Source organism: Mauremys mutica, chromosome 15 (genome assembly GCF_020497125.1).
Source record: "Mauremys mutica isolate MM-2020 ecotype Southern chromosome 15, ASM2049712v1, whole genome shotgun sequence".
NCBI classification, from domain to species: domain Eukaryota; kingdom Metazoa; phylum Chordata; order Testudines; family Geoemydidae; genus Mauremys; species Mauremys mutica.
The window spans coordinates 3,044,311-3,059,288 of NC_059086.1; the positions used below are offsets into that span (position 1 = coordinate 3,044,311).

At 47.8% G+C, this 14,978-nt stretch overlaps 1 protein-coding gene across 3 annotated transcripts in view; it reads left to right on the forward strand.

The window, feature by feature from the left end:
- ACTN4 (actinin alpha 4) overlaps nucleotides 1-14,978 on the forward strand; it is a 78,539-nt gene that overhangs the window by 41,377 nt on the left and 22,184 nt on the right. For 2 of the 3 annotated variants that reach the window (XM_044989259.1, XM_044989258.1), the window contains exons 2-8: nucleotides 841-955; nucleotides 2,470-2,589; nucleotides 7,212-7,298; nucleotides 8,029-8,116; nucleotides 8,646-8,724; nucleotides 9,180-9,261; nucleotides 10,877-10,962. In XM_044989259.1, coding sequence (XP_044845194.1) covers nucleotides 841-955; nucleotides 2,470-2,589; nucleotides 7,212-7,298; nucleotides 8,029-8,116; nucleotides 8,646-8,724; nucleotides 9,180-9,261; nucleotides 10,877-10,962 — 657 coding nt within the window. Of the gene's footprint in view, nucleotides 1-840; nucleotides 956-2,469; nucleotides 2,590-7,211; nucleotides 7,299-8,028; nucleotides 8,117-8,645; nucleotides 8,725-9,179; nucleotides 9,262-10,221; nucleotides 10,308-10,876; nucleotides 10,963-14,978 lie in introns of all 3 variants that reach the window. The other variant, XM_044989257.1, reaches the window with a different exon arrangement.

Sequence of the window (14,978 nt, forward strand, 5' to 3'; positions counted from 1 at the left end):
TGTTTGCCATAGCAAGGAGGTCACAGGAAGCCAAGAATAGACCGAAGGCGTCTGGCTAGAGCCAGAATGATCTTTCTGTCGCTCAGTGCAAGAATTGCTTGGGCGCTCTGCAGCAGCTTTTTTTGTCCCTGTTAACCACATACCTCGGCAACATAACAAGGACCTGCTCGTATGTCTTTAAAAAAACTCACCATATTTAGCAATGTCCACTAAATGCTTGAAAACTGCTCAAGCTCCCTCTGGTTCTACAAACCCCATATTAGGATTTGGCCAAGTCTAAAAGGTTGGGTCAGGCTGCATTGTTCTACTGCAGCCAGTTCGTCTTGCCGCAAAACAGAATAAAGCGGTGGTTCTTGGAATAAGTTTTGGGAAATGATAGCAGAGCTAAAATCTCGGTAAGATGGTTCAGATACTGTAAAGGGGGGTGAGCTGACCTAGAGATGAAGAGTGAGCACAGTCAATATAATCACCAAACAGTGAATTAATGTACATGTGCATTGATGAGAACTGCACCACGTTTTGGTGTATTGGATCCAAATGGCGGGGAGGGATAGCTCAGTGGTTTGAGCATTGGCCTGCTAAACCCAGGGTTGTGAGTTCAATCCTTGAGGGGGCCACTTTAGGGATCTGGGGCAAAAATCAGTCCTTGGTCCTGCTAGTGAAGGCAGGGGACTGGACTCGATGACCTTTCAAGGTCCCTTCCAGTTCTAGGAGATTGGTATATCTCCAGTTATTAAAATCATTATTATTAAAATTAGTTCATGTAAATCTCGATGGCCTCTCTGTTCATTTCTAGACTGAATACTGCAATATCACACCTTCCTTACCTTATTCTTCCAGACTTTTACGGCATGGTGCAATTCTCACCTGCGGAAAGCTGGCACGCAGATCGAGAACATAGATGAAGATTTCCGTGATGGCCTCAAACTCATGTTGCTCTTGGAGGTCATTTCAGGTGCGTCCCTGTCTCTCTACTGCTACTGTACCTGGTACTTAAAGAATCCCTGGACCGTGTGCTCCCTCCCAATCTGTCACTTACACTTGGGCTGTAAGTTTTTTGGCCTAGGAACTGCAAAATGGGGCTTTGATCTTAGGGTATGTCTATGCTGCAGTTAAACACCCGTGGGCAGGCCCCTATCAGCTGACTCGGGCTGTGGGACTATAAAATTGCAGAGATGTATGTTTGGGCTCAGGCTGGGGTCCCGCAGCTCGGGCTTCAGCCTGAGCCCAAACGTCTGCACCACAATTGTACAGTCCTGCAGCCTGAGCCCTGCGAGCCATTGACGTGCAGACATACCCTTAAGGGCTTTAGGTAATACCACAAGACAGATAATAAAGGCACCTATCACAATGTAGGTCAAGTATACTGCTGTCTTTCTAAATATTGGTATTACTGTAGGGTAGGGGTGGGCAAACTTTTTGGCCTGAGGGCCACATCTTGGTATGCAAATTGTGTGGCGGGCCATGAATGCTCACAAAATTGGGGGTTGGGGTGCGGGATGGGGTGAGGGCTCTGGCTGGGGAAGCGGGCTCTGGGGTGGGGCCAGAAATGAGGAGTTCAGAGTGTGGGAGGGGGCTGCGAGCTGGGGCAAGGTGTTGGGATGCGGGGAGGTGGGTGGTGGTGGTGAGGGCTCTGGAGTGGGGCTGGGGATGAGGGGTTTGGAGTGCAGGAGGGTGAATTGTTCTGGGGTGGAGGGGTTTGGAGGGAGAGAGGGGAATCAGGGCTGGGGCAGGGGGTTGGGGCACAAGAGGGGTGTAGGCTCCAGGCGGTGCTTACCTCAAGCAGCTCCTGGAAGCAGCTGCATATCCTCCCTCCGTCTCCTAAGTGGAGGCATGGCCAGGTGGCTCTGCGCTGCCCCGTCTGCAGGTGCTGCCCCTGCAGTTCCCATTGGCTGTGGTTCCTGGGCAATGGGAGCTGCAGGGGCAATGTTTGGGGCAGGGGCAGCGTGTGGAGCCCCCTGGCTGCCCCTAAATGTAGGAGCTGGAGCGGGGACATGCCACTGCTTCCAGGTGCCACGCAAAGCCACAGCACGCATGGAGCGGGGCAACCCCACTCCCTGGCTGGACCGCCAGAGCGGGACATGCCCCAGACCCTGTTCCTCAGCGGGAGCTCAAGGGCCGGATTAAAACATCTGGAGGGCCGGATGCGGCCCCCAGGCTGTAGTTTGCCTACCCCTGCTGTAGGGCCTAGGAGCCCTAGTAATGGAATCAGGACCCCTTTGTGCCAGGCATTGTACAAAGACAGAACAAAGAGAAGCCCCTTCCCCAATAGCTGGATTCATAATGCATGTTTATATTCAAGTGTGAGTAACCTTTGCAGCAGTCTAGAAACATATCTTCTGCCCTTGACATCATGGTAAAGGATCTTGTTTCATATTAAACTTCTTCACTTCACTTGTCTTTCTAGCCAGTGATTGTAGCTCTCACCTGAGACTGTAAAGAAAAGCTCTAACTCTTCTGTTTGTTTAGGGGAGCGATTACCCAAACCAGAGCGAGGAAAAATGAGAGTGCATAAAATCAACAATGTGAATAAAGCTCTAGACTTCATCGCGAGCAAAGGAGTTAAGCTGGTCTCTATAGGAGCTGAAGGTATGTGATTTAGGCTTGTGAATGTATCAACAGCCAGCCTCAGCTAGTGACTACAGTAGAACCTCGAGTTACGAGCACCTCGGAAATGGAGGTGGTTCGTAACTCTGAAATCTTTTTAATTCCGAACAAAACGTTAGGGTTGTTCTTTCAAAAGTTTACAACTGAACATTGACTTACAGCTCTGAAACTTTACGATGCTGAAGAAAAAAACGCTCCTTTTAACCATCTTAATTTAAATGCAATGAGCACAGAAAGAGTTTCCTTAACTTGTCAAATCTTTTTTAAAGGGAAAGGCTTTTTATCTAGCTTATGTTTAACACAGTACGGTACTGTATTTGTCTTTTTCATTTTTGCTGCTGCCGCCTGATTGCGTAATTCCAGTTCCAAATGAGGCGTGCGGTTGATCAGTCAGTTCGTAAGTCTGAAGTTCTACTGTATTAGGAGTCATCGGTCATACCATCTCAGCGGAAGAGTTATTTTCTCTATACAGTAAGGTGTTGGAACATTTCAGCCTTCCTCTCCATCAGGCACTAAGAAGGCTGGATTATGCGAATACCTTGAATGACACCAAATGCCTATAATTCAGTCAATAGAAAGAGATGAAATTGGATCAGAGGTTCATAGTACTGGGAGCCTAACTGCATTCAAACAACAACAGTTGGTTGCAGTTGCTGTAGTTTAGCTAACATGCAGGGTAAACACTTTAACAGAACTTGTTCATTTCTAAAATGTAACTTTATACTCACCATGCCTGTTTCTTAGATGGCGAGAATAACATTTGGAGAGTAAGAGTTATAGACGGCCAAGGTCAATTCCGAAGTCTGGGTGTTCAGACCTTTAGTAGCCAAATCACCAGCAGTGCAGTAAATGTCAGTTCTGGGATGGGTTCATCCATCTCATCGGTGGTGGAGTTACTTCTCTCCTCCCTCTATTGCGGATTAATGGATTAAGCTAAAACTCACCCCCTAGGTAAAATATCCTTCTGTTGTGTGTGCAAGAGCATATTTGGTGAGGGAGGGGACATTCATCAGGAGTTATTACCACAGTTGGAAGTACCACAGTTGCTGCTCTGTAATAAATGAATACAGTGTGCATGGGGCTTTACAGACAGTCATGGCCACAAGCAGACGTAACCATAAATATCATCAGTGTTGATACCTGCCATAGAAATGCTGAAGAGACACTGAATCCCACCTTACTGTTGTCTGAAAGCTAAGGGGGTGGGAAAGGAAAAAAACATAAACTTATGGCTCATCCTGGGACCTGTTACGCAGTCAAGTGTCAGTGAAATCAGCATCAGGGTTGGCTTAGAGTACCTGAGCGTAATGCACGTGGTCTTGGCCCTGTGTGAAAAATGGCTTGTTCTGAATAAGGCTTGTAAGTATCTCCTCTTCTCCAGCGTTAGCTACATCCAAGGAAAGCCAAGTATGCTCAAGGCAATTTAAAAGCTTGTTGGGAGCTTGGAAATTAATATTGAACCGTGGTGACTGCCTATAAAGCCGTTTGAACAGTTAGTTCAAGGCATGATTCTTTCTCCATGGTCAGTTGGATGGCGGCATGCTGCTGTTTTTTAAAACTAATTGCCATTAGTGCGTGGATCAAAGAATGTGTCCAGAAAAGCAAAATATTTGTATTTGCATTGTTCCAAGTCTCCAGGCCTGGTATTTCTTTGAGCTTTGCCAAACATATGTGCTGGCAGTCAACTTATGATTTGAAAAGCAAAATTCCTGCTCTCGGATCAGAACCTCAGATTTTCTTCAGTGGTTCTTTACAGCTGGACCCAGGGCCGGCTCCAGGCACCAGCGTAGGAAGCAGGTGCTTGGGGCGGCACTCCGTCCAGTATCAGGGCGGCACGTCCGGGTCTTCGGCGGGAATTTGGCGGCGGGTCCCTCATTCCCTCTCTTCCTCTTCGAGCTGCCACCGAAGAGGAAGAGAGGGGGGACCCGCCACCAAACTGCCACCGAAGAAGCGGCACGATTGAGCTGCTGCTGAAGTGCCACCACTTGTCTGTCTCCTCCTCCCCCCCCCCGCCGCACTTGGGGTGGTAGAGAAGCTGGAGCCGGCCCTGGCTGGACCCGCTCCCGGCTCTGCCTCTCCTAGCTGCATTTATTTAATCTGTCCAGAGAAAACCACCCTGGTTAAACAGACCCCAGAGGGGCTTCACAGAATTGCAGAATAGTGAGAATATCCAGATAGATGGTCCATTAAAATGCTATTAATGGTGAGTTCACTTTGGAAAACTATTTCTCCATTTACCCAGATCACACAGATTTTTTTTGGATATTTCCGTAATTAAACTTTACAATAAAGCCTAATAGCATGAAAAACAAAATAGTTTTTATCCTGATTTTTTTAACATTTCTGTCTCAGTCTCTCTGGGGTTCCTAAATGGGAAGTTTGTGAGGGAGAAGTACTGTATTTTTCTCACTATTGCAAATAACTTAAAATCTGTCAGTTTAAGTTAACTAGTTTGAATGCAAAGTATTTCTCCTCTCTTCCTTCCCAAGGAGGATAGTCTAGAAGAGAACTAAATTCTTCCATCTCCTTATTGGTGGCTTCTGTATGTGCATCAGTACTCGTCTATTTATAGTTCTCTACCCTTAGATTGTCCAGGTTACTGCATTTTTAAACACGTTTTTCCCCTTGATATTTTTGTTGGAGTTTAGAATGTGGGAATAAATTTGGTTAAATTACTCACCCAGGAATATAGTTACGTTAGACAGAAATATTTTATTAGCACATTTGAATCCCTTATGCCTCAGGGCATAAGCAAACCATTGAGTGGTGGGGGTTCGGAAGAAACTTCCCTTGGAGCAAGAAACCTCTGCCTATTTCCTCCCTCTAAAGCATCTGGCACTGGCCACTATTGGATAGGATGCTGGGCTGATCTGATATGGCAGTTTGTTCCCCAGAAATACAAGCTGCAGCAACCGTCTCTTCATAGAACCTGTCCTTGCTCACAAGAACCATGACCTGTTCCTTGGACTTGTGAAACTCTCACTGTTGCTTAGGCACCGAGGGATATTGCTAGGACGTCACTTGGCACTAGGCTACCTTGCAAAGCCAGTTTGAATTAATCAAGTAACATGGCTTGCACTGAGGTTGCAAGTAACTGGTGTCTTTTCTCTTGACTATCCCTGAAACCGGAGCCTGTTCCAACTAGTGCCACATTACAATTCAAGATGCGGTGGTGTGTGTCTGATTTACAAAAGCCAATTTATCCACTGAGCTCTCCTCCTAGATATCAGCTAGTGCTGTGACTGTTCAACAGCCCTCTTGGTACCCAGACTTACTTCTTCGTGCTTCCAAGGGTTTATTTGGTTTGGAAGAGGCTTTTAGCTGCTCAAGAGACGTGAGAAATTCCATGTCTAGTTGTTCAAAGAAATCATCTTGCTATCACTGTTTAACTAATATAGGGTCCCTTCATCTCCGTAATCTCACAGGTTTCCCACTCTCCTTTATTTCATACAATTGAAACTAATAGACGCAAACTCATCATTTTGAGGGGGATTGAAAGAGGCTTTCTTGCTGTATCTAGATCAGGGGGTCTCAAACTGAGGGTTGGGACCCCTCAGGGGGTCGCAAGATTATTACATGGGGGGGGTCACGAGCTGTCCCAGCCTCCACCCCAAACCCCGCTTTGCCGCCAGCATTTATAATGGTGTTAAATATATAAAAATGTGGTTTTAATTGATAAGGGGGGGTCGCACTCAGAGGCCTGCTGTGTGAAAGGGTCCCCAGGACAAAAGTTTGAGAACCACTGATCTAGATGGCTCCTGGCACTGTGACTGACTAACATTGTCACAGGCTGAGTGCAGATGTAGTTGGCTTTGTCCACATGGCAGTGGGTGTTGCAGCCTATTACTCTAGAGAGCAGGGTTTAAATAGAAGTTTGCGGTGAAGTCATCAATGAACTATCATGTGTCCCTGCATGATGATGCCCAGTTGTCAGTTTTGTAGCCATTAGCCTTGTCCGCTCATGGGATCTGGGAGTGGAGTTTGGATAGAGGGTGATTGGGGATGAGCTGTGTGTGGGAAGCTTGCGCTATCCAACTCTCTCTCAGAATTGCCAAATGTACCCGGGTATGCTAAAGAGACACAGTCTAAAGTCTGGATTCCAGAAACCCCACGAGTGTTGCTAGTGAAACTTTGAACACTGGTCTGGTACCTCTGCTCCACTGTCTAGTATCAGAATGCAAACTGGAGGCCTTCTCTCACTGCTCCTTATTTGTCCTTCAGAGTTTTGCGTCCTCAGATGTGAGCTCCAACTTTGAATGAAAAGATTAGCCTCCATATATCCTTTATTGAAGTGTTGTCCCTCTGTCCTCTATAGAGTAAAATGTAAACTGGTTAAGGACACACCAGAACTTAAAATCCTGAAGTGTTTGAATCAGAACGCAATAAACTCTTTCTGGATGTGCGGACAGTGCAATTGGCTTAGTATTTGGCATTCAGCTGGACTAGGTGTTAATGGCTATTTACTGTAGCACCTCTTGAAATCCTTCTCCTAGCTTGCTTGCACCTGGAAGTTGTTTGCTGATGTCTGTATGTAAGAAAACGAGGTTTTCCTCCATTCCTGGTGAGTTTAATGTCAATGTTCTTCTCTCCTCTTTTGCTTTCAGAGATTGTAGATGGCAATGCAAAGATGACATTGGGCATGATCTGGACAATTATCCTTCGATTTGCCATTCAGGACATTTCGGTGGAAGGTAAGAGCCAGGCGTGTGCAAGCTGTGTCCTTGTCTTCTGCTTCATTGCTCTCCAGCACATTAGAGGGATCTGTGTAACTACAGCACAAAGAATGTACGATGGGGAAGATAAAACTGGTGCAGTGAATTGATGCAGTTTTATGGTAATCCAGGACAGCTCATGCATCTGCAAGTCACGTTTCCAATGCACACTTTTTGCACAGCTGTCTGTTCCAGTAAATCACTTACTGTGCTTCTACTTCACTTGCTCTGTTGTCCGTAAGTGCTAAATACCTGATCCATGTGAATCTGGGACTGCGGGGTGGGTCGTCGGTGTTCTTTTCTACACTGTTCTTCCCCTGTGCTGATCCGGATTTTGGGATAGTCCCTCCAACCACCTAGTGGTAATAGAAGGAAGATGAGCTTTTTACCCCATACTTGCAGCTGTCCTGACTCAACACACCAACTGGAGACTGTCCTTCCTAGTTGGAGACAACCACGATGGAAAATAAACTGAGATCTCCCTGAATATGAATTGCAGGACTTGACTTGCATGGTTTTGACCAGGTTGGCTTGTGACTCAGGCACATGTTGTAACACTAACATTAAACAGGGCAGGTTGCACCCTTTACCGTCTGTGGATAAGTCTCAGTCATCTGTTGCACTCTCGTCTCATGTTCTTGGTTTAAAACTCTACCTGGAGAGACACGCTCCTGGGCACAGTCCCTTAATTGCCCTGTGCCTTTTGCAGAGACCTCTGCCAAAGAAGGCCTGCTGTTGTGGTGTCAGAGGAAGACGGCGCCCTACAAGAACGTCAATGTACAAAATTTCCACATCAGGTAACTGCTTGTCAGACTCCCTCTTAGCGAGTGCTCGACTCTGTCTGCTCCTTTACACGCTTCAGAAAGAGCTCTCCGTGTTGGCAGGCAGTGCTGCGTGTCTTGAAGACAGCAAGAAATAGCCCATTCCCTTGGCCTCAGAGGCATCTCCATGAAATATTCAATGGGCCTGCTATTAGGGAAGTGATGCTTTTAGCGCAGCGTGGCCGGAACAAAACCCCCACATTCATGCATGTTTTGCTCTCGTTTAAATCTGCAATTCCAGCCATTGCTGCCTCTTATCTGGGCTGTTATTCTCAGGAGATCCTGGGGGTCGAAGACCTGAAATGCCCATCTAAAGGAAGCATGCAGTTAACTGTGCATAGTAATCAGTCCTGCTACTTCTAGAGGCATTAAATCAAGGTGAACTGAAAAAAAAATCTGTTGGACTCTAGTGTGTATTGGTGATCATTTTCTGTAGTGTATTATACAGATACATGTATTTAACCCCATACACCAAAGCCATCTAACTCTCTGATCTTTTTTGTAGCTGGAAGGATGGTCTTGCGTTCAATGCCTTGATCCACAGACACAGACCAGAGCTCATTGAATACGACAAGCTCAGAAAGGTACATCTCTGTAGTGGCCATGTTATCTTCTCTTCAGAAGCCAAGTTCTGTGCTGCCTGACACACTCCAGGGAAACATGTGTCCCACTTAAACTCTGACCCCCCCCCCCTTGTAGCTGCTAGCTGTGTGTCTTATTAGAATATGAATTCCATGCTAGAAGGCAGGATTTGCAAAGATCTTCCTGTCACACGGTAGTCTCTGTTCCGCTCAGTGAGACAGGAATTGGAGTCTGGCAGGGAATGGCCGTCTAATGGGAGCAGGTGACTGAGGAACATTTGGGTGATTGGTGGAAAAGGTTAGACATGAATGCTTCAGCAAGTCTGCCTTCAAGAGGAAAGGGGGAAGGTGTTAGGCAGCCTGCTGAGCAGCCCTTGGGGCAGCAGTGCCATCTGTGTTAGAGGGAGCTTCCAGTGACTCAGGGTCATAACCCCTTTTTACAACTGTCCTTTTCCCAGGATGATCCTGTGACGAACCTGAACAACGCCTTTGAGGTGGCCGAGAAATACCTGGACATCCCCAAGATGTTGGATGCCGAGGGTAAGCTTTCCAGACACTCGCTGCAGTAACCACCTCGGTCAGTGGAAGCTTCTGCCATTGCAGTGGAGATGACCCAGTCCCATGAACAACTTGCTTGTCAAGGCAAGAGGAAGGTGCATTTCCTCCATTGCTGCGTCACATAGGACTGGGCCTCAGGTGGTCTGATCTGACAGGGCAACCAGCCTGGCTTGTGTTTAGAAGTCAGAACTGGCCTTCCATACAGCGTTCACATCTCCCACCCTTTCCATGACTAGGCTTGTCTTTGCAAGGCCACATAAGGCTAATCATGCAGCTTTGTAAACACATGATGGATCAGAAATTTGTTGTCAAATGCATCCTGCCATACTCTATTTTCACTAGCAGTGAAGCTGTCCCAACTGGAACTAATGGCCCTCTGATACCTTGGCCACTTCTAGCTATTCATTCCCATTTGTAAATGTAATGCTCACAAAATGTAGTGACCTTTCCTGCATAGGGCCATAGTGTGAACTGAACGAGAAGTGAGACCAGAATTGAGGAACCATGTGTTGGTTACTTTGGATAAAAGTGCACCCCAGTTCCTATTTTGTGTGGTGATAATCTCACTAGACTGTCTCCACCACTAAATCCTGGGGCCAACATTCTCTTTTTAAAACAGTCACAGAAACCATAGCAGCTGCCCTAGATAAAACGATTCATTCAGTACCAGTAGCTGCAAATGGCTTGTGTTCAGTCTTGGTTGACAAGCTTATCTTTCACGTTCTGTAGTATATCCAGGATAGTTTTGATGGCCTCTTCTGCCCACCCAGATATTCTGGCACTTCTTTTTTTAGAGAGCTGCTTATCTACAGGACTACAGAATGGTGAAGAGCGGCAGGTTTCTTGAGATGATGCGCAGGATGTGCCTTGGCCATCAAGTCTGACTCAGTGTGAAACCAGGCTCTCCCCGCGAGGGCATTAACACTTATTGTTCGCTTGCAGACATTGTCAACACAGCTCGCCCTGATGAGAAGGCCATCATGACCTATGTATCCAGCTTCTACCATGCATTTTCTGGCGCGCAGAAGGTACCGGAGGCAGCTGTGTCCATCTCGCTATAACTCTTCGAACTGCGGCCTCCTACACTGACCCGGTTTTTCTTGCAGATGGCAGTGGTCTCTTGCTGACTGGAAAGCAAATCTCAGCTAGTTCATACGTGCTCAGGGAGCTGTCCAGCTTCCGTGGCTCCAGCTATTATGTAACACTAGAGGGACCAGAAAAATAAAATGTATAGAGTAGGTGACTGGGGCATCTCATTAATGAGGGGGAAACTATGTAGCAATAAACAGTAGGAGAAATCAACTTTCCAACCAAGAAGCTGAATCCCAAGACTGACAGCCAGTGTCTCAGCTCAAGGGCTGCTAGCGGAGTGGAGCTATAGTCGTCTTGGGAGAGTCTCAGACTTTAAGGGACAGGAGCTCTGAACTGAGTGGAAAAGATTTAAAGCAGCAAAACAGCCCATTTGGCTGAGTCACGCTCCAGCTTAGGTTTGGATTCCAGTCTGAAGCAAGCGCTTGTTCCCCCTCAGCTGCATGCCAGAGGGGCTGGGAGGTTCCCACGCTGCTCTCTTCACTCTCCTCCCTTTCTTTCTGCGCAGATATTGTAGGCACTCTCAGGCCCGATGAGAAGGCTATCATGACATACGTTTCCTGCTTCTACCATGCTTTCTCGGGGGCTCAAAAGGTGAGCTTTTGGCAGGTGGAATTGCTTCTGCTTCTACGCATGTCTTGTCTGGTTCAGCTGCCACTAAGCTTGCACACTGAGCAACTCACTGAGGCTTGTTACACATTAAGGGCTTATGAGAAATGTGCTGAGTGAAAACGGCTGGAATGATCACTGGCCACTGAGACTGGTGGAGAAACAAAAACGTAGCCCCTGGCAATAATACAAATCTGGGGTGGTTGGTACATTGTACGTAGCGCTGCCCACTGAAGGGTCACTGCTTCCAGCAGCCAGCGGGGGTGAGAGGAGAAGCAATCACTCCGTTTTTAATTGATCCTTTCACTGTCCTCCAAACACTGGTGTTAGATGGGAGATCTTCACAGTAACATCTTATGGAGCTGGAGGGGAGTGAGCTGGCTACATTATGGCAAGCCATGGGAGTTGCAGGGCTGCTTGCCATAATCCCCTGGCTGAGGCTCCTTTAACACGCTTGATACAAAGATGTCTAAACTCAAACTGCTGGCCCAATAGAAACTCAAAAAACTATTCCAGCTGGGGATGTGGGGAAGAGGCATAATTAAGTGCCCAAATAACAGCCCCCCAGTGGCTATTGTGATGCAGGGAGGTAGCTGACAGAGTGCTCAGCTGAAATTAGCACCCAAGTATTTATGATCGCAGCGGGACTCTTGGATCACTGGCATAATGAGCACAAATCTGGATGACGCCGCTGACTTAATCAAATTTGATTCTGCATTAGGCTTTTCATTTCCCATGAAAATGCCATGTCTGTGCAGATGGCACTGCTGTCAGTTGATTGGCGCGGAGGATAGCAGCAGCACCAAAATCATTTGAAAGTCTTGGTGATGACAGTTTAACCTAGTGCATATCCTGTTTGCGTTCTCGTCCCCTTCCTGAGCTGTGTCTCATGTGCAGTTACAATTCTTATCCAGAACCCTTATCGCTGCTGTTAATATGCCTCTCATACTAGGCTCTGCAGCAAAAGTCGTGCCAAGTGAGATTGGCATCAGCATTTCTGTTAAGTGCTGGTTTCCCTCGTTTAGCTAGAATATCCTTCTCAGCCCCATTTCATCTTAGATATTGCTGTTTTGGGGTGGTTGTGTTCCTTTGGCAGTGGAGAATATCACTAGGAAGGTTAGGTTTAGGAAAACAGACTTGTTAGAGTTCTGTCAATCCAGACATTGCTTAAACACTCAGCTCTTTGAGGAGCATACCTGACAATGCCCAAATCCATAATAGGTTAGCCTTGCTGTTACCCTCTGCTATTGTAGGGGAAAGGACAGATATTCTCTGAAACCAACATGGCTCTTTATGTAGACAACTGATTGGGACTAACATTCTTCAGTGGCAGCTACATTCTGCCACTAGATGACTTTTACTATCATACTATTTTCAAGAGCATCTAAGTCCCATTTTCAAAAGTGACTTGGTTCTGAGGCCCCGACGTGCCTGTTAACTTTCAAACAGACTGTCTCCCAAGTGCCTAAGTCATTTTTGGAAATGGGACTTACGCTCTCTGGAAAATCTTTCTAGCATTGTCCTGACTCACTATCATCTCGATTGGGGTAAGTCATTACACCTCTGGTTCTCGGAATCAAGCCCCTCTGTTAATATCAAATCTACTATGGTTACACTCTTGCTGGGACTCTGCTGACTAAGATCTGAAACTAGATTACAAGCAGGAATTTCTGTGCTGCTTCCGCTTTTCGTGTTCTTAAACTGTGGTTTTTTCCCTTCCTTCCCTTACCACACTAAATGCTTGCGTCTTTTGTTCGCATTTAGAGCACAAATCCAGGTCAGTCGGATTGTCTTCAGTTGCTTGTGTAGCTGCTGTAGTTTGGACGTTTGAGATGCATCTTTAATTGCTGATTCACTTTAAATGCCATTTTAGTGCTAACTGGGCTTCAGGGGATAAATGAGCCATTTGGATGCCTTGCTGCAGACCACGGGTGTCTGTCCGGCTTTGAGTTTTAAGGAGAACTGTTGAGCAAACTCTTTGGGGCAGGGACCATGGTTGCCCTATAGGCTTGTACAGGAGCCAGCACCACTGGGGTCTTCTGATGCTACTGAACCAAGTTTTACTTGTTAAACCATTATTGGAGCAAGGCTGAAACTAGTCTCCGGTCTGCCATCAGTAACGGAGAGCCAAGTGCAGATTAGGTGCCTGGCCATTACGCCCATGTAAAATGGCACTATTCTAGCTTGGTAGCGTTTCCTCCCGCCTTTTCGCTGGTGTGAATGATTACATGCCGTACAGGGGAACAGAGCAGCAGGCTCTGAGGGTCCGACCGGGGCTCAGGCAGAACTAGACACGTTCCATTTCAAATGCGAGGCACCAGGTGTGCTACACCTGCCCAAGTTCTTGGACCAAAGATGGGGAGTAGCTTCCTTTATTACTTGTTCCCCTAGTTCGTAAGAGTCCCATTGTGCTGGGCACTTAGAAACACAGAACAAAAGTGAAAGGCTGCGCCCCGAATTGCTGACAGCCTGAGACAATGGATGAATACGGACACCTGGCGGAGTACAAGGGAACAGTGACAGTATTAGTCAGCGGGCTGGGCAGTGGTCAAAGCACACTAGTAGCCTAACCGTTCTCGTGTCCTGTAGGCATCCTGGCTTCCTTGCAATGCATTCTGGATTCGAATGGCTGTTCCCTTTGTTAGGAAGTGAGTTGCCCATAGTACAGATACTGAGCTAATCTGTTGTATAGTGTAGGGATGAGCTGGGGATGCTTACGAGGGCTGTTTTATGCAAAGAGGAATAGCTGCATCTTGACTGCCTGTGAGTTCTGAAGCAGTTTAACAAAGCTGAAGGCAGAAGGGCAGAGCTGCACCTGATCAGTAAATTACCTCAGCCACAGGCACTCCGATGACTGATGTTTTACGGTTCATAGAGTCTGAGGCCAGAAGGGACCTTTGTGACCATCTCGTCCGACCTGTCACACAGGCCATAGAACAGGGGTGGGCAGACTACGGCCTGGGGGCAGTATCTGGCCCTTGAGCTCCTGCTGGGGAGCAGGTCCGGAGCTTGTCCCGCTCTGGCGTTCCAGCCGGGGAGTGGGGTTGGGGGCTTGCCCCACTCTGCGCGGCTCCTGGACGCAGTGGAATGCCCCCGCTCCAGCTCCTACGCATAAGGGCAGCCCGGGGGCTCCACACGCCGCCCCCGCAGCTCCCATTGGCCAGGAACCATGGTAAGCACTGCCTGGAGCCTGCACCCCTGAGCCCCCCCACCACTCCCTGCCCCAGCCCAGATCCCCCTCCTGCCCTCAACTCCTCCAGCGCAGAACACCCTCCTGCACCCACAACCCCTCATCCACAGTCCCACCCCAGAGCCCGCATCCCCAGCCGGCCCTTTCTCCCACCCCCCAACCGCCTGTCCCAGCCCGGAGCCCCCTCCTGCCCTCAACTCCTCCAGCGCAGAGCACCCTCCTGCACCCCAACCCCTCATCCACAGTCCCACCCCAGAGCCCGCATCCCCAGCCGGCCCTTTCTTCCACCCCCCAACCGCCTGTCCCAGCCCGGAGCCCCCTCCCACACCCTGAACTCATTTCTGGCCCCACCCCAGAGAGCCCTCTGGCCAAAAAGTTTGCCCACCCCTGCCCTAAACTTCCCTATAATAATTCCTAGAGCAGATCTAGGAGTCTGACCTAACATTTTTCACATGCTGCATACGTTTGTCAGCGCTAGATCCTGTTCAGCTGTAGGATGTGATTATTAAAGATCAGGATTAACTTGGTTAGTAAAGTGTAAAACTTTTATAGCCAATGTTTGAGAAACACGTACTGGATACGTATTCCATCCAGACTGAAATGTTTCTATTAAAGTCTGACCTTGCGTGTATTAGCTAGCACTTCTCCCAGGCGCTCCCTGGGTGGATGTAATGTGTGAAATTCTGGCCTGGCCAGTGTGTTTTATTGTTCTTTGTCTGATCCCAATCTCTAGCAGCACAGCTGGCATGTTCTCTGCATCAGCTGGTATTTATTAGCTTCCCGTAGCATGCGGTGGTTTTTCCAGTGTTCT